Source organism: Canis lupus, chromosome 30 (genome assembly GCF_011100685.1).
Source record: "Canis lupus familiaris isolate Mischka breed German Shepherd chromosome 30, alternate assembly UU_Cfam_GSD_1.0, whole genome shotgun sequence".
In the NCBI taxonomy this organism is placed as follows: domain Eukaryota; kingdom Metazoa; phylum Chordata; class Mammalia; order Carnivora; family Canidae; genus Canis; species Canis lupus.
Window position 1 is genome coordinate 36,419,032 of NC_049251.1, and position 25,461 is coordinate 36,444,492.

Below are 25,461 nucleotides of genomic sequence, written 5' to 3' on the forward strand. Positions count from 1 at the left end.
CCCTGGTGACCCAGGAATACTTGTTAAGGTGGTAGGGTGACTGCCTATATTTATTCTATCAGCCATTCTTCAGTCTAAAATTAGCAATCTTTATTAAAATCAAGAGTTAACACTAGTTGTTGGGAATTGAAACCCAAATATTAATGAGAAAATAAATGGAAAATACTTCCCATTTGATTTTAAACTTGAAAGAACTTTGCAAAACAGATACTAAATAATACCAAGAACATTGCTCAATTTCTCACACCTTGCACCCCAACTACAATTTAATAGTAACAAGTAATAATCAATTATTGGGCCCGTTGTGCCACAATTATTTCACCTTATCCTCCTTATAGCTTCATGGAGTTAGGAACTATTATCCCCACCTAACTGATACGGAAACTAAGGCTTAGAGTTTATCTCAGTTTTGTAACACAAGAAGTTAGCACTCAGGTTTGTTGGACTCCCAAGCTTATGTTCTGAAGCATATGTAGTTTTCCTAGGGTTTATGAAGAATAAAATACTGCTAAGTGTGATCGCCTCCACCACCACCTGTGTTCTGAAGTCAGTGGTATTTCTTAATTTCTTAATTTTGGTAACATTTATTTTCTGGCTTATTTTGTGACACTTCTATTAGGAAAAGGAGTTTTATTTATATCTGATATTTTGTAGTGAGCTAGACTGAACAGTTTGTGTTAATAATATTTCTCCAAAGACATTCTGAATTTTCTCATGTAACACTGTTGACACTGCTGAAAGCATTTTTCAGTTAAATACTGTACTTAAATGTAAGTATGAATTAAAAAGTAGGTAGCACCTTGGAAACTTCTGTGTGTGTGTGTGTGAATTTTTCAGTGTCTTTTTTGTAATTTCAATTTTTTATATATTCTGAAATATATTATTGGGTGCCTTTTAAATCTTTAGTGTTTCTGAAATCAATATGCAATATCTTTTTGCCTCATTTAATGAGTTGCACATTATATTCTGTGTTTGATATTAACACTGCCAGACTTTATGCTTACTAATATGTTTAGATTTAATTACTGCCATTGTAAGTTGGGCCCTGTATTTATAATGTTGGCTATTTAGTTATTTTGTTGGCTTGATCAAGTTTTTGTTCTTTTTTCCCCCCTAATAATTTCAGTTATATGTTTTATTTCAGTTTTTCTAGTGGTTACCTTCACAAGCATTTTTACTAGTATATATTTAACTTTTTGTTTTTCTTTTGGTTGGTCTCTTGCATTTCACTGTTTTCTCCAAATTTACCTTTTTCTCTCCACAGATTATATCTTTAGTCATTTAAATCATTTCATATGTACTAGATTTTTAAGGGCTCTAAGAGAAATCCTTAATATTTTGAAATTTTGAGTAGCTTTTGAAAGTATATCCAGTTGGGCCCTTTAAGTCTGAAGACCAATATTTTTGGTTTGGGGAAATTCTTAGCTATTATTTCTTCAGTATTTTCTCAATTCTCCTAATGCTTTCCTGAATCCCTGTTAGTCACTTACTGAAATTTTTGGATCCCTTTTGGAAGTTAATTTTAATTTTTTTTCAAAATATTTCTTCTGTACTTGTGTCTTTACCTTTCTCCTTTGGTCTGTGAAGTTACCTGGTTTATGTTTAATTCACTCACTTGGTTTCGTTTTTCACCCATTCTACTATTTAGCCATCTTGAATTGTTTAGTTCAACAGTATCTGTTTTATTTATTATAATAACCTGATTCTTGTTTTGTGGATGCTCTTTTTATCTTACTTCTGTTGGCACATAAGTCTTCTTACACTAATGTGTTTTCTTCTAGACTGTTTATCAGTAAGCAGAGAGGATTTAAAATATGTATTGGTATTTGGTACCTTTCAGAGTATGTTATTTTCAAATTGGTCAAATTTAGGCTATGATGAATTCTAGTGAAAATCTATTTGCATTCTATTTTTATACTTTGAGATAACTCTTACTATCTAAAAATGATTGTAACTAAACAGTGACAGTACAAATGTAGAATATGGCTTAGGAGATACAGGGGAATTTGCAGGCTTAGTATCTTTATAAGAGAAAGAGAAAAAGGTAGAAAACAAAGCTTTTGAAATAGGAACTTAGAAAAACACAAACAAAGGAAAAACACACACACACACAAATCCTCCAAACAGTAGAATAGGTATTTAAGATAAAGTAACATAAGTGAAATAGAGAACAAAAATACATGAAACAAAAAACATCTTTGAAAAGGATTTTTTTTAAAGGAAAATATTAAGAGAATGAGTAACAAGCCACAGACATGGAGAAAATATTTGCAGAAGACATCTGATAAAGACCGACTGTTATCCAAAATACACAAAGAACTCCTAAAACTCACTAGTAAAGAAAAAAATCCAGTGGGCAAAAATCTGAATAGACACTGCATTAAAGAAGATATGCAGGTGTTAAATAAATATATGAAGAGAAACTCAACATCATATATTATTAGGGCATTGCTAAGTAAAATGAGATACCACTGCATATCTATTAGAATGGGTAAAGTCACAAACACTGACGCTACTAGGTACTGATAAGGATGCAGAGCAACAAAAACTCTCATTGCTGGTGGGGATGCAAAATGGCATAGGTGCTTTGCTTACAGTTCGACAGTTTCTTACAGAACTACACATGCTCTTACATAGGATCCATCAGTCATACTTTTCGGTATTTACCCAAATGAGTTGAAAACTTGTGTCCACAGAAAAACTTGAACATGAATATTCATAGCAATTTTATTCATAATTGCTAAAACTTGGGAAGCAATCAAGATGTCCTTCAGTTGGTGGGTGGATGAATAAACTGTGGTACATCCAGACACTCGAATATTATTTAGTGGTAAAAAGAAATGAGCTATGAAGTCATGAAAAGATATGGAGAAACCTTAAATGCATATTTCTAAGTGAAAGAAGCGAAACTGAAAAGGCCACATACTGTATGGATTCAACTATATGACATTTTGGAAAAGGCAGAACTACAGAGGCTATGCATCCAGGAAAAGTGCCCAAATCACAGTGTCAAGCTATTTTAGTAAACGTGCCTTTTAGGTTGCCATTGGGCGCACAGACCTTACAGCGCATAACATCAATATTGGGCATGTGACTGACCTCTCTATCTCAACTAGTATTTCTGCTGTTTTGGCCTCTGAAAGCTGGGTGTATCCTTATCCCTTTGACAGAATGAATTCTTCATCCAATCTTCTTCAAGTACTGTACTTTTCATAAACAATAGGTCACCCTGCTCCTGCTGGGCCTGAATCCTGTCAGCAGGAGAGACTGAGAAAGTGAGTTGTCCTTTTTTCCCTTTCTTTTATGGCAAGACTTTTTTATTTAAAAATTTTTAATTTTACTTTTGTAATATAGTTGACGTACAACGTTATATTAATTTCAGTTGTACAACATAATGATTCAGCAATTCTATACATTACTCATTGCTTACCATGATAAATGTAGTTACCCTCTGTCACCATATAATGTTACTACAATAGTACTGTGTTCCTTGTGCTGTACTTTTTTATCTCCATAACTTACTGGCTTTGTAATTGGAAGTTTGTATCTATTTTGCCCATTCTTCTCACTCACCTCCCCTGACAAGACATTTACAAATTCTGCTTCTGGAGTGCTAGTACATAACACAACTCCTAATATGTAATTTCAGTTGGTTAAGCCTCTGACTCGATTTTGGCTTAGGTTATGATCTCAGGGTCATGAGATAGAGCCCCCACGTCAGACTCAGAGGCGAGTCTACTTCTCTCCTTTTCCTTCTCCCACTGCCTCTCCCCCTGCTCTCACTCTCTCCTTCAAATAAGTGAATGAATCTTTAAAAATCCAGCTCCTGTCTGCCTATTATCTTCTCTTTATTTCGATATCTTTATTTCTGTTCTCATATTATACTTTAGTAGTGCACAACTTTTAAGATGTCATCAAATTCATTTTTGTATTGACTGAACTTTGCAACTCTTTCCTTTGTCTATATGGGGCTTCTCTGGATATCTATGTAGGCTGTTAACTACAAAGCCGTAGGGAGCACTTTTGGAATTGTACTGTCCTTGGCCCATGCCTAGCATGCCTTCCATAATGCCCTTTTTCCTAATTTTTTTTTTAAACCCAACATAAGCTTTGTTTCTAAGATGGCTATTCTTATTTCTCAAGACAGTTAATCACTTCTTCATTGGCACTTTTATATCTATTTGATTTAATATTTCAAAACTTCTGTTAGAATTGTTTGTGTATAAAACTGTCTTATTCATCTTTCATTGCTAGTACATAATTCCTAATATGTAGTCAGTGTTTAGTAAATATTTTAGTTCAACCGTTTCTAGGTTTTATTTTTTAAATATGTAATTTCTGTAAATGATGACATGGATGTAAATCAGATTTCAGTATATCAGGAATAGAAACAAAACCCACCAAATAATGCTTCTTTAGAATTGATCATAAGTTAAAAAAAACAACAACACAAAAAACCCAGTACTTCTCTATACGGTGGGTGTTAATGAGTTAACTGGCATATTTGAGGTAAGGAAATATATAAGTGATCGATGACTCACAGCTTTTCATGGACAGGTATAATCAAAGAATCTTGAAAATTGATTTCAATGCAGGCTATGTTGCAAATAGGTATTCAGTTTTCATTCTGAAGCATTAACACCATTGAGTGAATAGTTATTAGAACTGGCACTTATGTGTTGTTACGATGGTATGGAACTTTTCTTAGCCACATCACTACTAATATATTGTTTCACAGTTAACTTCTGGGATGTAAGAATAAGTTTGGTTTGTCAGAAACCAGGCTTTTGTGATGGCATTTATCACCCTTCTATAGTATGGTGGGTTCTTACTGTTTAAAAAGTTTGGTGTAGGGACACCTGGGTGGCTCAGCGGTTGAGCATCTGCCTTCGGCTCAGGACATGATCCTAGGATCCGGGATCGAGTCCCACGTCAGGCTCCCCGCAGGGAGCCTGCTTCTCTCTCTATGTCTCTGCCTTTCTCTCTGTGTCTCTCATGAATAAATAAATCTTAAAAAAAAAAAAAAAGTTTGGTGTTACTGGGGAGCATGTATGGAAAGCAGCAAATGTATACTCTCACTATACTCTAGTGGTTAAGGACATGGGATCTCTGCTCCACCACCTCCTAGGTGTATGAACTCGGAGCAGTTTTCTCCATTAGTTATTTCATCTGAAGTTTTTCTCTTGTCTATCTCCCTGCTATCTTCCTACTATATAAATTTCAAGAATGTTTTTTAATATCAGCTGTGTAAAAGACATTGAGTAGAGGTTTGGTGATGAAGAGGTACACAGAACAATGTATCATATGTCATTTATCTAAGGTACTTAGAGGTAAAATTTTAAGGGAATATTTAAAAGGTTATTTCTGGCTCAGGTAGGAAAGAGATTTATTGATGTGATGGCATTTAATTCGGTCTGGAAGGGCAGGCAAAGTGGGAACCTGAGCATTTCAAGTTCAGGAAATGAGTTGGGAGAAGGGGGGGTAGTTTAAGGGACACACATTGAATGGTAATGAGATTTCATGGAGTACATGAAAGATAGAGGGGAAATGATAGGGCATGTTTAATAGGAAGCACACTGTGGAGGACCTTGAATTCTAAGCAAGTGAATTTGGCTTTTTTTTTTTTCTATTAAGTGGAAAGGTTTGAAGGTTTTTTAATGGAGAAATGTGATATAAGGGGATTATTGCAGAAAAAAATTAGTAACAATATGAGTTGATTCTCCATCAGCAGGATGACCCATTGGAAATCTATTTTAATAACTCAGGTAGAAGGATAATGTTGACTTAGGATGATGATGGTTAATTGAAAACAGAGTGTAGGTGGAAGAGACGTTAAACTATGACCAAGAAAATATGAGACCCTGGGAAACTTCTGGTAATTTGGACCATTCTATCCACTAAATACAGTAGAGAAATCTTCATGAAATTGAGGCATTTTAAAAATGAAGAATATCAAAGAATTAGTAAAACAGGAATTAGAAGGTTAAGGCCTGAAAGAATATGGAAGTCTAGAGTGAGGAGCCAAGCATTCCAGGTTGCTTTGCATTGGAAGTATTCTCTGATCTAGGAGAGGGAGCTAAGAGACTGAGCTGTGATTTTTATTGGCCCTCTGGTTAGTGGGGGAAAAAGTTGGAGTCTTAGGCCTACAAAGAATGAGGATTAGGTAAACCAGCTCTTATAAAGATAAAGATAGTATTCCTGTCATCTGGGTGGCCCAGAAAACCTTAAGTCTTTTATGTGAACTAAGATGGTCCCAGACTATTAATGTACCCAGGCACTTGACAACAAACAAATATAAATCTCTTCTAGAGAAAGAACATTAAGGCCTCAAACTGCTTCCCCAAATTATTTTTTTAATTAAAATATGACAGCTTGGGACTCCAGATATTAGAATTGTCAGAACTGGATCAGATGGTATGCCATCAGCAGGGAACTGGAAAGTATGAGCTCTCTTAGAGATGTGAGAAAGAATTTTTCTCTTATTATTAATTTATTTTTATTATAATTTATTGTAGTTATCTTATTTTTTTTTGATTCATAGTTCCATTTATGTGCAGTTCTATGGGTATGGAACCAGTGTCAAACATTGAACACAGCTATTGAAATAAGTCAAGTGTGTTAGGAGGCACAATCTAGTTCTAGCAGGGTTAGGAAAACAACTCAAAAAAGACAATTTTTATAACCAAAATAAGCAAAATTAACTCAGTGAATTAATTTAACAGCAGATTGGACAAAGCTAAAGAGAGGTTTAGTGTATTAGAAGATCAGACCAAACCACTATTTTAATAAAGTACATACTCTAAAAGATGGAAAATGCAGAGGAGAAGTTAAGAAATGTAAAGGATCTAATGAGAAGGTCTCATTGAGTTTTAGGAGAGAATGGGCCAAAGGCAGTATTTGAAGATATAATGACTGAAAATTTCCCAGATTGGTGAAAGAAAAAAAAAAAAAGTCAAACAATTTAAGAAGCCTAACAGTTTCCATGCATAATAAATACTACTTATTGATTCTAAGATATTTTAATGTGCTTAAAATTTGAATGCATCTTTCAATTGATGGCACCTTGTAGTCCAACAAGATTGAAATGCTGACATGAAAAGTTTCCTATTTCACTTTCTGGTAAGATCATGAAATTTCGGTACCAAAGTATTTTAGATTTCATGAAATACAATAAAAAGAAATCCACTTTTTTTTTTTTAATTCACATTTTAAAACATCATAGGACAACTACAGAAACAACAGCAAAAATAATCATAAAAGCAATAAGATACAAGGAAGAGGGACGCTTAGGTGGCTCAGCGGTTGAGCGTCTGCCTTTGGCTCAGGGCATGATCCTGGAGTCCTGGGATCGGGTTCCGCATTGGGCTCCTTCATGGAGCCTGCTTCTCCCTCTGCCTGTGTCTGTGCCTCTCTCTCTGTGTCTCTAATGAACAAATAAATAAAATCTAAAAAAAAAAAAAGATACAAGAAAGATTACTTTCAAAGATTAAAAATTTGTGTATATATTATATATATATAGAAAAATATATAGAAAGTTTATATTACACATATATTTTTAGAGAACAGCTGACTTAACAGCAACAGTGGAAATGATAGTAAGTTGATTACCTCTGTAGGTTGAAAGACATGCCAATTTAGAATACTGTGTTCATAGAAAATGTTTTCATAAACAGTGCCATCTTTTAATTAATAAAAACACCTTTATGTTGTAACTAGCCTTTGCATTCTTTGAAGTGTTTTAAGTTCTGTCAATTTTGTTGAAGTTTCAAATATTTATACTGTTATTTAAGCAACTATTTGAATATTAAGGGAGAAAATTGTGGAATGCAGCTTAAGTTGTGCTTAAGTAGTAGAGTTTATAACCTTACATGCATATATAAGAAAAGTAATGAACTAAGCTTTCATCTTAAGTCTCAAGTAATGAGCTAGATGTGTCATGATAGAAAATGAGCAACAAGAGCACCTGGGTGGATCAGTTGGTTAAGTGTCTGCCTTTGGCTTAGGTCAAGATCCTGGAGTCCCAGGATTGAGTTCTGCATTGGGCTCCCTGCTCACTGGAGAGCCTGCTTCTCCCTCTCCTTCTGCCCCTACCCCGCCTTGTGCACATGCTCTTCCTCTCTGTCTCTTTTGTTCACTCTCTTAAATAAATAAAATCTTAAAAAAAAAAAAACGAGCAACAGAATAATTTCAGAGAAATTACAAGAAATAACAGAAGAATTTAATAAAACAGAAAAGAAACATAGAATGGCTAAAGAGCCAAAAGATTTTTTTCCCCCTAGACTGATAACGTTGATACCCTGGTGAGATTAATCAAGAAAAAAGAAGGCACAAATAATTAATATCAGGACTGAAAAAGAATGTCACTTTGAATCCTGCAATATGTTAAAAACAAAAAGCAAAAAACCTCCTAAGGGGCACCTGGGTGGCTCAGCGGTTGTGCATCTGCCTTCAGCTCAGGGCGTGATCCGAGGGGTCTGGAATCAAGTCCTGCATTGATTGGGGATTGGACTCCCTGTGGGGAGCCTGCTTTTCCCTCTGCCAATGTCTCTGTCTCTCTCTATGTGTCTCTTATGATTAAATAAACAAAATCTTTTTTTTTTTAAACCTCCTAAGATATTGTGGATAACTATCAAAATTGGAAATTTTACATGTAATGAATAAACATTTAGAAATTTGCAACTTACTGAAATTGATTTGAGAAATAAATAAGAAATAAATAGAAATAAATAGAAAATTTATAAATAGAAATAAATAGAAAACCTATAAGGACTATCTGTAAAGTGAAATTTTTTTGTATAGAAAAGTCTGAAGTCCAGATGGATATACTGGAAAGTTCCACCAACATTTAATGAGATAATAACTCCAACCTTATCTTCTCTAACCATGGATTCTTTTAGAAAAACAAAATCCCCCACCTTCATAACGCTATCACCTTTGATTCCAGAACCCAAAGAAACATTACTTGTCAATTTCTCTCATACATAGATGCAAAAAATAAACTCAGAATATTTGCAAATTGTGTTCAGTAATACATAAAGAGGACAGTAACTCAGCCGGGGCGATTTTGATTTATCCCAGAAATCCTAGGTAGGTTTAACCTGGAAGTAATTCAGTATGGTCACCTGAACAAATTTTAATGAGAAAAACATTTCAAGAGATATAGAGGAGCAGTTTCTAAAAATCAGTCATCATTCATGATTTTAAAAAGAAGGCATTAGCAAGCGAGGCACAAAAGGGAACTTTCTTAGTCTTAAGTAAATCTATAAAAACACCGGTAGGAGGTAACATAGTTTATGCTGAAATGTTGAAAAATTTCCCTTTTAGATAGAGTTCAAGACATGGATATCTGTTATTTTCACTTCTTTTCAGCATAATACTGAAGATGATCCTAGCCAGTAGAATAAATTATCATAGTTATAAGGGAGAAGATAAATAGTTAACATTCACTGATATTAGTTGTGTACACAGAAAATCCAAAGGAGTCTATAGATAAGTTAAAATAAATGATTCTAAAAAGACATGTAGAACTGTTTTATAATTTTTTTCTTGGTATTTACACACATATGGTTAACCCAGTATTCCACTCCCAGGCATATACCCAGTAAAAAGACATATGCACATCTCAATTGAAAGTCGTAAGTGTGCTCATACCAGCATTATTCTTAATAATTCCAACCTACAAACGGCCCAAATGTCTGTAGATAAGTGGATAATTATGGTATATTTACATAATAACATCAACAAAAAACAAATTAGAGGTGCAGTTGACTACATAGATGAATCTTAAAAATCATCATATGGAATGACCTCTAAATACTTATGTCCTATGTGATTTTGTTTATATGCAACTCAAAAAACAGGTAAAACTAAGCTATATTGTTTGAGAATGCATATTTTGGTGGTAAAATTATAAAGAAAAATAGAATAGTGATTATGTCCCGGAGGAAAAGGAGTTTGTTATTGAGAAAGGAATGTTTGGAGTATTTCTGAAGTACTAGCAGTATTCTAATTCTTGTCTGGGTTGGTTATACACAAGTGTTTGCTTTATAACAATTCATTAAGCTGCCCATTGATATTTATGTACTTTTCTAAAATTATGTTATATCACAATAAAAATAACTTTAAAAACATACATGTGCACATAGGAAAAGGAACAACCTTAAAAGGGGAGGTCCAGTTTGTTTTCTGGATTGTTTTAGAATTAATAGTACCTTTGGTTACCTACAAGTAAATCAACATTTTGCCAAGACAGTTTCCTCACTGTCTTCTGGGTTCTAGGATCACATCCATCCTAAACTTAATTTTGACCATGTCAATTCATTTTATCACCACTACCTTTCTGGTTCCTATCACATCAAAGCTGTACCATTTGACTTTTTGAAAACCATCCATACTTTGACTCTTTTCTGTATGTCCTGTGCAATATGGTCACTTGAACAGATTTTAATGAGATCTACACTCTGTGAGGATGTCCTTGACTATTCAGGCCCCAATCTCCTCAACAGCTATATTTTATAGAAGTTCAGAGAGCTTTTTATTTCATTCTGGGGTTCTAAGAGATGTTGTGTACAGTTCTGTACATCATATACAACTCATCTGATGCCCCTAGGATCACGTTAATCTCTGAATTTTTAACACATTTACTGTTAAGTCATTTTAACTTCTTGAAGTCAGTTTCTATTTTTTGTACTTTCCTAGCATTCTCCTTCCACCTTTTGTTACTTGGCATGTCATATTGAAATAGCCGTCTCCATCTCTTTCCTTCACAGCCGTTAAACACTGCCATTGACCAGCACAATTCCTACATATAGTTGCTTAATATGTGAGGGAACTAACATGAAAATGGATGGTTTGATTCCTTATTCTTAATTTTAGCATAGTTAGATTTTAATTATATATATTTTTTGTTTATAGGCTCTCAACATTTATAACCTAAGGACTTCCATTGAATATATTGAAACAGGGGATCCCTGGGTGGCTCAGAGGTTTGGCGCCTGCCTTCGGCCCAGGGCGTGATCCTGGAGTCCCGGGATCGAGTCCCATGTTGGGCTCCTTGCATGGGGCCTGCCTTCTGCCTGTGTCTCTGCCTCTCTCTTGAATAAATGAATAAAATCTAAAAAAAAAAAAAAATATATATATATAGAAACATTCTTATCAAAATAATAAAATACCATTTTTAAATACTTTCTGTAAACTTTTAATAATTCTCTTCAGTTGGAATCAGATCCACTATTGCATGAATCATAAGTAGTTAGTTTCATTTTACTTATTACTAAATTATGCTGCTCGTGTAGCAGGAAGAAAAAGACCAGCAGAGCAGAGGGTATAAATAAACACTTCCCTTGCATGGACATATTTGGACAGAGGGCACAGAAGCCACTGTCTTTGTTTTCTTTGAAGTAAAAAATCATTTTAGAAAATAATACTGGTTTTTGTCATTATGTGGGCCATAGTCTTTTTTGAGAAAATGATAAAAGGTTTGAAGCTTTTCCTCAGATTGAGACATGTGTTTAGGGGGAATAGACATGTGTAAAGAAGTTATAAGGTTTTGTATACTGTGATGTTCTTGAAGTTTCAGAGGCTTTAGGTTAGAATTTGGTAAATTGAAATAATCCTAATCAAGCCAGGGAATGTGGACAACTACCTATGAGGGGAATAGTCGTTAGCTTCTTCTTAAAATGTCTGCCATAATTTCAGACCTACCTTAAAAGTTCATATGAGAAAAAAAAAAGTTCATATGAGAATAAAATTGTGTTTCTCAGAAAATCTTTTTGATTAGCAAAATGTTGATAATGGTTAAAGCTGGGTGATGGGTATGTGGGAGTTCAATGTACTGTTCTGTTGACTTGTATGCTTAAATTTTTTTGTAATGGAGTGGGAGCCTTTTGGGAAGATGACATAGATTATTGTGTTTCTTTTAAAATTGTGCTAATTCAGACCTAGAAGGAGTTACTTACATCTGTTTCACTGAGATTCGTTTCTTAATATATTTGCTTTCATCACAGCTCAGAACTAGAAAGGATAAAATACGAGGAACAGTTGGCAGAACTTTCAAATAGTGACCAGGTAAACAACAGGTATGGGAGTCAAGAATCCACCCGTATTCTTGAGCCTAGTAGTCCTTAATAAAATATCATAATTTGAAAGAAAAAGCTGCTTTGTTCTCTTAAGGAGATTAAAATAAATGTAGACTCTGTGAGCTGAGGGAATCAAAGATGAATTGATAAAACAACAGAACAAGATAAAAAGGAAGCTGATGAAACTAAGAAAAAAGGGGCAAGTAATAATCTCGCACAGCTCAAAACCACATTAGCAACAGCAAGTTACAGAGGAGATACTATGGAAAATAGAGATATACAAGACAGAAAAAGGACAAAGAAGGAATTAGCAGATGGTAAACATGGAGGACAAATGAACAAAGACTGGGTACAAATCCAGCAGGGCACAGACTTAATTACTAAAAAGGATCTTGAAGTAATTGAGACCTGAATGGCATTTTTTTTTTAAAGATTTATTTATTTATTCAGAGACAGAGAGAGAAAGGCAGACACAGGCAGAGGGAGAAGCAGACTCGATCCCAGGTATCCAGGATCACACCCCAGGCGGCAGGAGGCGCCAAACCGCTGCGCCACCGGGGCTACCCTTGAATGGCATTTTTAAAGAGAAAGTTGAATGCTGAGATAAAGCCTACTAGAGCTAGCCTTAAACTACTAAATCTCAAGAATGAAGAAAGAAAACAAAATTATATATATATGCCACTTGAAAAAGGATTTGAATTATAAAATGAGAAAAATTATTTTGATCACAAACCTCCATAACAACAGGTACTGGAAGGAAATGGATACTGTCACTATAAAGAATATTGGGGGTTGGAGGGTCCGATTTTTGGCCAAAGTAATCAACTAGGAAAACTCTAAAAACTAGAGGGTTTAGTGTAGGATCACATAACATAAAGACACTCAATACATTTAGAGTCAACAACTTAAGAAATAGACTTAAGTATTAATTTTAAGTTAGGTTAGTGAAAATAAATTAGATTTCAATATTTCCAAGTAACTATTGTAGAATTGTTGGTAATTAATAACAAAACCAAATTTTAAAATGATTTCTTATAAAATGGAACTTAATAAAATAAAAAGATTTCTAGGCCCACTGTCTCAAACCGTATGAGAGGATTCTTAAGCTCCCCATTCTGTTTACCTGAGCAGTATTTGAAAGTTCTCTGAAAGCTTCTAGAATGGCTCAAAAAGTGGATAAACCCATTGCAGTGTGAAATATGCCAAAAGCAAAGGAATTCAGATTTGTTACCGTGGATTATCTTTAAGAAGTTCCTCTTAAATCAGTTACTCTTTTAAAAACAAACTGAATGATTTTAAGATTCTTCTAGACACTGGGCTACAGCAATAAGAAAATAGTTCTCATGGGGTTTACACCCTAGCAGAGAAGACATAAATGATTATGGAGTTGATTGTGCAGATAAGTGTTGTGCACAGTACAAAGTACCATGAGAAGGTTATACAGGGAAATTGACCTAATTTGAGCGCTGCAGTAGGGGAGGAACTGAGGGTTAAGTTGAGACCTAAGGGTAGGAGGAAGTGTTTGGGGTAGTTGAAAAACCCTTAGGCAAATGGTTAGCTATTTAGATTAAAATGAAATGGGATCCCAGCTTTGTTTTGTACTTCACAAAAGTAATCTCCTTGTGAATCAACAGTTTAATGGAAACACTTTAAACCTAAAGTCATGGATGAATTTTTTATAATCTTCAGGTATAGAGATCTTGTAAAGCTTGATATGAAATCCAGAACTCAAAAAAAAAAAAAAAAAAAAAAAGGGAGACCCAGAACTCAAAACATGATCTGTATGCCTATAGGAAGATTAAAAGTGGCAATTAAACTCCACTAAACAAGGTTGAGGGCAAGTTAGAAACTGGGGGGATAAAGTAGGCCACGAGACAAAGGGTTACCCGTTCTATTGATGTATGGAACTCATAAATTAATAGTAAGAATTTCATAGAAAAGCGTGTTCACCCTCACTAGTGAAGAAATGCAAATTAAGTCCAGATATTCCCCCCTACAATCAGTTGGGCCAAGATTTTAATCTAGGATTACTTATATGTGGACATCAAATGTCCCTTAGTATAAGGCTGGTTAGGTAAATTAAAGTACATACCTACAGTAGAATATTATGCAGTGATGAGAACTAACGTTCATTGACAAAGATGTCTTAACGTGTTGTTTACTGAAAGTTATAAATTTGGAGTAAGTGCTTTTATATGAAATTATAGACACATGTCTATCTGGCTGTGTAAGCGTAGAATGGTATCTAGAATGATCGCTAAAGTATTAGGAGTTACTAATTTTATGTAGTCAAGTTTGGATGCTAGAAGTTTGTCTCTTATGAGCATGGATGTTGTTTCTAAAAACAAGGTGTTTTTAATTGCTTTACCTGTTCATATTCAGTGTTAGCTTCATACTTTTCTTCTCCCCCCCCCCCCTTTTTTTAAAGATTTGATTTATTTATTCGTGAGAGACACAGGGAGAGAGACCCAGGCAGAGGGAGAAGCAGGGTCCCTACAGGGAGCCCGAAGTGGGACTGGATCCCCGGGTCTCCAGGATCACACCCTGGGGTTAAGGCGGCGCTAGACTGCTGAGCCACCTGGGCTGCCCACTTTCTACTTTTCAAATGAAGTAGACATTCAAATAAACCTAGACATCTTAGATTTTCTCAGAGATAATAAGTAGGAAAGCATTTGATTTTCTGCTCTGTATATTTTGATTAGTTGAATCATCAGTGACAACTTTTAACCTTATAGGAGTTCTTCTTTTGTAATGTATTGACATTTTGGTTAATAATTCTGTCATTTGATTGAAACATTCTGTAGTCAAAATATTTATAAATAGATATTTATTAGTCTTAGGGGAGTAATGTGATTTGTTCTTATTTGAGTGATTTTCCTGGAGATAAAGTAAGTGCTTGACACAAAGCCTGAACAAGTCCTGCATTAAAAATAATTGGAAATCTCTTTGAGTATCACTTGTTTTTTAACTTCAGAACCTCCTGATTGTATGTAAAGAACATTGAATTTGTTGAAACCTAGGCTTCATATGCTAAAAAGTAATTGACCAGATTTTTCATTAATATTTTACTAGTTATATTGATTCACAAATTGAAAAATTTAAATCTGTTACTTTTTCCTCTGGGATATTAAGGTGTTTTGGGAAGCCAGCAATCCTGTCTCATCTGGATTAATGGGAAATAGTGGGCTAAGTATTTGCCACTGTCTTCTGTCAAGAAATTTATAGTTCAGTTGAGACTGGTAGTTGGCATACCATGCTCGTGATATCTTAGTGAACTACTTCTGTATATTTAGAAATGTATTTTATGAAAAGCTAAGTATATGGAGTTTTTGATAGAAAAACATTATAAGATACATTTTTGTTTCCTCTTTCCCTTTGCTAGTAAATGAAAAATTATTTTAAAAGAATATTTAGAAATGATATCTGTTTTGTAAAATGAGACATATAAGTGATTTGTGGGGTAAGATATGCTGTGTAGGTAGTTTACTTGCTAATATATTTAAGCTGGTGTAACTAAAATAATTAATAAGTCATTTATATGAAGTATTAGCCTAGGCTTTTAAAATACCATTACTCTTCATTAAGGTACAACTTAAGATAGTTGTAAGAATAGTACAACCTTTATTCTTAAGTTCTAGTTATAGTACTGTTAAAATATTAATAGCTTAACTTCCTAGGATAAAAACAAAGTAAAAAATACCAAAATGGCAAAAAAATAAAAAACAAAACCCTCCATCAGCTTTCATATGTGTGTGTGTGTGTATGTATATATGCATTTAACTGTATATGTGTATATATGTATTTATACATACACAGGCACACACACACATACACACCTCTATTTTGCTACAATTTGTAGCCATACACCTCTGTTCCTCTGAGCAAAAAAGGTTATGATCTGGGTTTATTTTAATTCAGTTCATTGCTGTTCCCTATAGAAAATCAGGTTTTTGGAGAGCTCTAACAGTGTGCTATTGCTGGGCTCTCATCCTTTCTGTTTAAATAATGCAGGTACTTTGATGGAAACCTGGAGAAGCTCTTTGCTGAGTGTCATGTAATTAATCCAAGTAAAAAGTCTCGAACACGCCAGATGAATACAAGGTCATCAGCACAGGATATGCCTTGTCAGATCTGCTACTTGAACTACCCTAACTCGGTGAGTATCTGGTAGTTTAAGGCTAGCACTGACTCTCTGTTTCAGAGGATAAATCAACTTAAATTACTTTTAAATTACTTAAACAAAGGAAGATCTGGGAGTCTGGAATTGTACCGTAGTAAAACAGTAACCTATCAGAATATTGAGGATAAAGGAAAGGAAGACAAAGAATGGAACTTGTTCTTTCCCTCTCCACCACTGTTTGCTTTTTTAAAGCAGCAACTTGTCATTACAACCTAAATTTATTCTGAGTTTATTTCACTATCATGGGAGGATTGTTTAATAGGTGGGCAGTCAGTAGAATTATTTTTCATCAAAATAAAATAGATTTAAAATTAGCATTTTAAAATAAATACCCAATACATCAATAAAATGTCTTTAATAGTATTTTACTAGGCAGCTTTTGCATAACAGAAGCGTTTCATTTATAGAGATCCATTCTAATGGAGATTCTTAAATATAGCAAGTGGTGACAGAGTTGGAGCAGACACTGGGACCAGTTAATTGGTATTTCTTTTAAGTAAAAGTATCCCTCTTAAAACCTACTAAATTTGGATGATTTACTTTGATTTGTCTAGTTAGGAATTTTAGGCTTAAACATAATCATCTTATGAAGGCCTTACTTTATTAGTAACCACAAAAAAATAATATTTGTGACATAAATGTATTTAGTCACTTGGAATTCACCCCTAAGATATTTCAAGATACCTAAGAAAAAGCTTAATTCTATAATAATAACTATCTTACTCATATTCTCTGCTTTAATTAACTTTCTAATAATTATTATATAGAAGGTGTTTGTCATCAAGTGACAGACACCAAGTGTTTATATATTTTAACATATTGAAGATTTTTCATTATTTTTCTTAGAGGTTTATATATGTTTCTCTGTAGAGGACCATTTGAAGGGGACTCATTTGTTCACATGTGCTTCAAGTGCCTAGAAAAGAGATTTTAAAAGAAAGTTACTTAAGTACTCTTAGAGAAATAGAACAATGAGTTAACATAACTTTGTAGATGAAGTGTTGAGTTGAATTTCCATATTCTCAAGTTTTGATTATAGCACTAATGCTAACTACTTGGCTTTGTGTAATTATTAAGCCTTACTGGATTTAAGTTCTTTTTATCTTTCAAATGAGTTGAGTAAGATATTCTTTCAAATCTCTACTGTTCTGAGAATTGTATAATTTCCCTTTCCTTTATTTTGTTTCTTTCCTTTATTTATTTATTTTTTCTTTCCTTTATTTTTTAAAAAATTTTTCCCTCTCCTTTAAATCACAGTCTTGAGTATTTAAAAAAAAAACATTACTATTAAAAATACATTAAATTTATCTTTTGACCATTTTATTGTCTGTCTTTAACAAAAGTTCTCTTTGCCAGGTGACGTTTGTATAGTTTGTAAAAGTTTCTGTTAGGTAATACTGAGCCCCAAAGAATTTGTCCCAGATTATACAGGGTTTCCTTATTCCTTGGCATTTCTCCTCCTGCTCTATTATAACTAGCTCCTCCTTTGTTTAAATTTTAAATGTAATATGAGTACTGAAGCTAGCTACTTACAAATATCCCCTATAACTTTCTCAGTGTCCTTGGTATTGTCTAACAGTCTTAACAAATTAGAATTAAAAATCACCTGGAGATTCACATTGTAAATTTTGCTTGCACGTGTAACTGATGATAGAGAACCTACTATTATTCAGTGCACCAGGCACTATTCTAAGTGTTAGAAACACAATGGAGAAAAAAAGGCCTTATGCCTGCTTCAGAAAATTTACAGGTTAGCTGGGTAGATAAGTAAGATGACATATTCAGAAAGAAAGGTAAGCACTTTGATGATACTATAGGAACATGTTGGAGAGAGACATCTAACCCAGTTTTAGGTCAGAGAGAATTTCCCACAGAAATTGACCTGTGAAATAACCTCTGAAAGTGTGGTAGTTCGGTGAATCAGGAAAACAGAGCAGTATAGAAGCCAGAGGAAGAGTATGTACCTCCAAGAATGATAAAAATATTGCTAAAAACTTCAAAGAAAATAATTGAAAAGTGAATTTGGAATTAACAACATGAAGTTGACTGATGATATTGGAAAGTTAATGTAAGTAGTATGGTAAAATGAGAAACCACACTGCATGGGCTGAAGGGTTATTGACCTAAAGATTAGAAAAGAAACGTAGGCAATAAATACAAACAAATTATTCTTTAAAGGAAGCTTGGCTGTGTCAGTGACAGGACAAGAAAGCAAACAGCAATATGGGTTGGAAAGTAAGTTTGAGAGTTACGGAAACCATGCCAAGTGTTATGAAAAATAATAGTGTAATAAAACTAGGACTTTTTTCATAGTTTTTAGACTAATAGAGAAAGATAATTTTAACCTCTTCAGTTCTGCAAATGTCATCTCAGACTCCATTAACGCTTTGATTGGATTAGTGATTTTTTTTTTAACCTCTGCTGTATAATTCCCATGTTTCAGTTTCCACCACTTTCTTCAAACACTGATACTTGCCTTTTATTAATGTCTATCTTCAATACCTTTATCCTTCCAGAAAGCAGCTTTAGCTTTATACAGTGACATGTGCAAACAACTTTTTAAAATAAATGCTTTAGTAGCTTAGTATATAGCACTTTGGAGATAACTATCTTGGGTGAGATCTCTTCTTTAAAAACAATATCCTGAGACTTTGGGGCACTTTTAAATTCTCTACCCCCATCTCCTTGTTTGTGGCCAATTCAGGGGTTTCTTAGCCCTGGCAACAGTTTATAGCGTGGGCTGTGATATCTCATTTTTATGAAGTAAATAATTTGTATATTTTAAGAATCAGGTATGTTACATAAAGGCAACTTTGGAGATTGTGACTATAGTCACCTTCCCATCCCCTCACCTCTTAAGCACCTCCAAATCTTTCTGCTGGGAACACAAAACATCTGCTCTAAGTCTGACACTATATCCTTTTTAATTTATTCTATTTTATGGATGAGGGAACTGTTGTCCTAATTATTCAGTTTTTATAAACAATGGCTTTAACTTTAGAGATTATATGAGGAGTTTCTGATGGAAGAAAGATATTTATTCCTGTTCTTACTGCTATTTGCCATTAGTTGCTGTGTATGTAAAATGGCAGTAATAAATGTACCTTTGAAGAGTGTTTATTCTTTCAGTTCTTTTTTTAAAGGATCATTAATTTCTGTTTTAGGTAATATTTCATATATTTTTAGTGTATTCTGTGTCAGATTTATTTATGATATTAGCAAGGATAAATTTGTTGATAAGTAATCCTATCTTTGAGTTAGGGACCCAAGTAGGTACGCACAAGGTTGTAAGGGAACAGATATGTGAAAGGAGGAAGAGAGGAAGGGAAATGGGACAGGATGGTGGTACCCAGGTATATCTGTGACAATGACACATCTCTTGAGCACAGTAAACGTGTTTATACCACAGGTTAGTTTTTGCTCTATTTTTAGACGTGTTTATGTATGTGATTTACATTTCTATTTTTCCTTGTTTTGTATTGTTGTCTATCAAATTAGAAGAATTATTGAAAAGAAGCCTTTAAAGAATAAAAAACTTTGTTTTTTTCCTTATATAATGATTGATGGTCCAGAAGTTCCAAAGGTAGAGATGTTACTTGCAATGATCACTTAGTAAGCATTGTAACCTTTAATCTCACAATCTCAAGGGTTCTTATTTGAAAAAAGAAAATAAAGCACATGAGGATGCATATGTGTTTTTTAAGTTGTGAATAAAACATTTTAGAATTGGTGATCTTTTACCCTGTTATAATTGTCCTTTACAGAATGCTCCTTCCTCTTATAGCCTTGAAAATCAGATGCTCTTCATTAGTGATCTGACAAGTTAGTGCCAAATGTCCTTTACCAGTCAGGAGTAATGAGAATAGATTCTTTTGTTTGTTTCCTAGATTTTTTTTTAATGGATAAAAATATTGATTTCCACAATATTTACCTTTACTTGTCCTATAAATGAGTTACAATTCTTGTCAATCTGAATAGCATCATATTTTAAACTGGATATTTACCATGTCATTTGGTCTGTAGGACAAGTCTCAGGACTCTGATACATTTTTTCCCCCATGTCTGCTTCTGGGCATTCTTTATATAGTTTATGTGCTATAGTATAGAATTTTGTATCCTATTTGTATCTGAATGTCATAAGCAACATCAGAAATTTCATGAGCATTTTTCAAGTAACAGCTCGTTAGAAAATGGAATAAAAAGTACCACTTATATGAGCCACGGAAAGAATAAAAGAGCTAGAAATAAATTTGGCAAGAAATGTGAAAGATCTGTTATGAAGAAAACTTGAAATACTAAAGTAGTTAAAAAGATGACTTGAGTATTTGGAGAGATAGAATAATAGTAAAATATTGAAAAAGATATTCAACTACTGAGCCACCCAGGGGCCCCTAGAAGGCAGAAATTTTAAAACCAGTACACTTTGGTGTATTTTTTTGTTGCTTCTTCATGGCAGCAAAATGTGAGCACTCAGATTTGAATCTGAGAAAATATTTTCCATACTTACAAATGGCCAGTTTTCTAAATAGGTAGAAATCCCCACTAAATCATTAAGGAAATGATGGGCAAAATAGATGAAGAGAGTGCACCGAAAAAATACATAGTTTTTAATCTTTTTTTAGTGTTTAAAACTTCACTCAAAATAAATTAAAATCAAAACTAATGAAGTGGGGCACTTGGGTGGCTCAGTGGTTGAGCATCTGTCTGCCTTCAGCTCAGGTCGTGATCCCAGAGTCCTGGAATTGAGTCCCACATCCGGCACTCCATAGGGAGCCTGCTTCTCCCTCTGCCTGTGTCTCTGCATCTGTCTCGTGTCTCTCATGAATAAATAAATAAAATCTTAAAAAAAAAGAAACTAATTCACATTCATACCTGTTAGATTGGCAAAGATCAAGGAGTTCGATAATATACTATTGTTGACATAGGTTTTGGGAAACCCGAATTCTCTTTAACAGTATAAATTGCTACAACCTCTTTGAACTTAAAGCTTGGTGTAATACTCTATTAAAGTGTAAATGTATACCTGTTATAATATCACTTTATCCCGGGGATCCCTGGGTGGCGCAGCGGTTTGGCGCCTGCCTTTGGCCCAGGGCGCGATCCTGGAGACCCGGGATCGAATCCCACATTGGGCTCCCGGTGCATGGAGCCTGCTTCTCCCTCTGCCTGTGTCTCTGCCTCTCCCTCTCTCTGTGTGACTATCATAAATTAAAAAAAAAAAAAAAATCACTTTATCCCAAGATGCATCGGCACGATCACCATGATATATAAATAGCCAGTGCAGTAGCATAGTGGCAAAAAAAAAAAAAAAGTCTAATGTAGGACCACCTCAGAAATGTATTAAATAATAACCAAAACGATAATATGTGCTACTCTTATTGTGTATGTGCCTGTGTATGTCAGAACATCTCTGGCAGATTATGTCAGATTTTGAAATAGTGTTACTTTTGGATAGAGAAATAGAGGACAAGGGTTGGAATAAGGGAGACTTACTTTTCAACATAAACTCGTACTATTAAATAATTGTTTTTAACCATGAGCCTGTATTACCTTACTTGTTTAAAAATAATTTAGAGTAAATATTGTAAAATATTCTTAGTTGAAACTGATGACCATTATTTGCATATTATAGAATATAATATACTTCAATTAACTATCCCTCAAATTAGTAGTATTTCAAGTCATATAAGTAGTAGAAGATTAGACCAAATGTTAGTATTGTTCTTAGCAATCTGAATGAATCTTTTGGTTTCCATAAGATTTTATTATCTAGGTAAGCTATATTCTGTGCAACTCTAGAAGTCCTATATTTGCATGACATTTTTTAATACAGCTTTGAGATAAAATTCACATACACTAATAAGACGATATAGTTCACTTATTTTCAGTGGTTTTAGTTTACCACTCTACTGCCACAGTAAATTTTAGAACATTTCATGACCCCAAAAAGAAACCTCATATCCTTTTACACTCACTACTACCTCTTACCCCTCAAGCCATCCTATCCTAGGCAACCACTAATCTACTTTCTCTATGATTTTGCCTGTTCTGGACCTTTCGTATACATGGAAATCAAACAATATGTGGTGTTTTGTGGCTGGATCCTTTCATTGAGCATAGTGTTTTCAAGGCTCATCTGCATTACAGTATGTATCAGTACTTCAATCCTTTTTATGCGTGAATAATATTCTTTCATATGTATATTCCACATTTTGTTTATCCATTCGTCACTGGACATTTAGGTTGTGTCTGTTTTGGAACTAGTATGGATAATGCTGCTATGAATATTTGTATACAAGTTTTTGTGTGGAGCTATGTTTTCATTTCTTTTGGGTATATACCTAGAAGTGGAATTGCTGGATCATGAGTAACTCTGTGTTTAATTATTTGAGAAACTGCCACAGTGTTTTCCAAAGCTCCTGTACTATTGTACATTCGCACCAGAAGTGTATGAGGGTTCTAATTTCTCTACATCCTTACCAACACTTGTTTTTATCTGTCTTTTTGAATATAGCTGTCCTAGTGGGTGTCAAGTCGTGTCTTACTGTGGTTTTGATTCACGTTTCTCTGATAGCTAAGGATTTTGAGCGTCTTTTCATATGCTTATTGGTACATGGCATTCTTATATTTTGTACAAACTTGTCTGTCTTTCCTAAAAATATAAATACTCTAAATGCATTTCTCATTAGTTAGGTAATTTGTATTAAATGTATTTGCATGTCTAAGTTTTATCACTGAGAAGTTTATTTTAGAAGCCCAGCTAGCCTTGTCAAATTGGACATTTTAACTACTTATGAGAATTGTGACCTAATAGAGCCTTCTTGAGTCACTATGTATAGTGATTTTTCTCATAATGTCTTTTAAAAGTCCATGTATTATTTTTGTTGCAGTATTTCACTGGCCTTGAATGTGGACATAAATTTTGTATGCAGTGCTGGAGCGAATATTTAACTACCAAAATAATGGAGGAAGGCATGGGACAGGTAAAGATACCAATTTGATTTTTTAGTTTTTGTTGAATTTCCTACAATGTTTAGACCCTTGCAGAAATATAAACAGGTGAAGCATTCTGGATTATAAATTGCATGGGACCTTTTTCCATTTTGAGATTAAAAGATAATTAAGACATTTTTCTATTTACAATGTGACAATCCAGTCAAAGATAACAGTTCAGGTAATGTTTTCTTAGTGGCATTAAGATGTGTATAAATCAGGCTAAACTTGTTGAGCAGTTTTGTCAGGTGTCTTGCTTGTGCCTTTCGAGTTTTATTCAGGTCAGTCAGTGGTTTTAGTTACCTTTTGGTATTAAACACACACATACATTTCCTTTAATAGAAAGGGAACGATTAAGATCCTGTAAATGTCAAGGTATTCTCAACCTACTGAAGTGCCTGGCGATGGTAAGCATCCAGTAAATATTTGTTGAATGAAGACATAGTTTAAATTTCAATCTTTTTCAGACTATTTCGTGTCCTGCTCATGGTTGTGATATCTTAGTGGATGACAACACAGTTATGTAAGTATTTTTGATAGATTCTGCATGTTGAATATTGGTTAGTTGGTTAAACTAAATTTGTGCTTAAACCTCAGAGGAGGTGGAATTTTTAGTCTAAAAAGACTTTCTAACCTATATTCCTTCGTAGTACAAAAGTTCATTTCTAACTTGATTTAAATGCCCAGACACTAGTCTTATAAATATATGGCAAAATCTGGGCAATATATGATAGCTAGATTTCAATAAACCTTAGAATTGGAGAGTAGGGTATGATGGTATCTCAGTTGAGGTCCTGTGGGAAGGAGATTTGTTGTGGGATAGCATCTGTGCAGGTTAAAGAGAAAGGAGTAGATACGCTTTGATGCAGGTATGAGTCCTGTTAAAAGAGACAAGAAGGATTCAGTAGGAAGAGACTCCAGCCATGGAGCAGCAGCTAGAGTCTCTGGCAGCTCTGTGGGGAACTCCACTGCAGATTGCCTATAGATGAATGCCTCAGTAAGCGGAAATGACTGGGCCCTAGTGCCCTTCCATGTTCCATCATTCACTGGGAGCTACCCAGGGGAATGTGGCCTCATTTGGAGCATAGCTCCTAAAGGCACTACATCTGGAAGTTGTTGGCTAACTGCTCTTCTTGTGAAAGGTTCTCTTATGAAGGGAGAAGGAAACTTGAAGAAACAAGCATAGATTTTAGTCCTGAACTGGGGTAATATCCCAGGCTGTTTAATTCCTTGAGTTAGTGCTGTTTCATAGCCTCGGGCTACGTAATTGACTTCATTCTAGGAAGATAAACAGATTGAAGGCTTGAACTATCTGCAAACAAATTATGTAGTTAGGTAATTGCCTATACAGAAAGGTTTAGTTTGTGTTTAAGCACAGGGATTTGAAGGTAATAAAACTAAAAACAGCTATGGACTTTAATGAGCAAATAAATTTCCTAAGCTACCTAATAAAGCCTTAAATTGACTTAACCAGCACAGTTTATAAAGCTCACTGATTCCAATTTGTTAACCTTAACCTACTTTGGATTACTAAAACATACTGATGCTTGTTGTTAGCTCTGTGTTAATACTGTTTCTATCTTTCAGTGAATCTTTTTTCCATTATTGCTTTAAGCTAGCAGAAATAAGTTATGCAACAAACATCTTGAAGTACCATCATCCTTCCAGTTGTCTTTATCTTGTTCCTTGATACTTTCTGATTCCTTGTATTTTCATCAATACATCAGTTTCATCAATAGAATTCATCAGATCACTGAATCTTTTTATCCATTCCATATTTACTTGGGAACATTAAGATATATTTCCTTCCCCCAAGAAGTTCATAATACTAAAATGCAGAGTTTAAGAGTTATATATAGAGACATGTATAAAGTACAGGTAGAAAGAAGCAAATTATTCCACACGAAGAGTTTAAGGAGTAATATAAATGGGGGTAAAAATTTGGATTGAGGGAGTGGAGAGTAACACTTTTAAAGAAAGAATACCAGTATTTTTTTTTTTTAATAGTTCATGAGCTTTTCTCTATTAAGTATTCTGTGGTGGCTAGAGAATAGCAGGTTATTAGAGATTAGGATAAAAGGACCCTGACAGTTTATGGATTTCATCACAGAAGGTTGTTAGACTGTGATAATAAGATTTACATTTTGAGAAGCCTATTTGGGGGTAGGGGGCGCCTGGCTGACTCTGTCAGAAGAGCATGTGATTCGTAAT

The 25,461-nt window shown here is 34.2% G+C and overlaps 1 protein-coding gene across 2 annotated transcripts in view; it reads left to right on the forward strand.

The window, feature by feature from the left end:
- ARIH1 (ariadne RBR E3 ubiquitin protein ligase 1) overlaps positions 1-25,461 on the forward strand; it is a 124,281-nt gene that overhangs the window by 51,061 nt on the left and 47,759 nt on the right. For both annotated transcript variants that reach the window (XM_038580911.1, XM_038580910.1), the window contains 3 exons: positions 16,089-16,233; positions 23,148-23,240; positions 23,718-23,773. In XM_038580911.1, the coding sequence (XP_038436839.1) occupies positions 16,089-16,233; positions 23,148-23,240; positions 23,718-23,773 (294 nt within the window). The remainder of the gene's footprint in view (positions 1-16,088; positions 16,234-23,147; positions 23,241-23,717; positions 23,774-25,461) is intronic.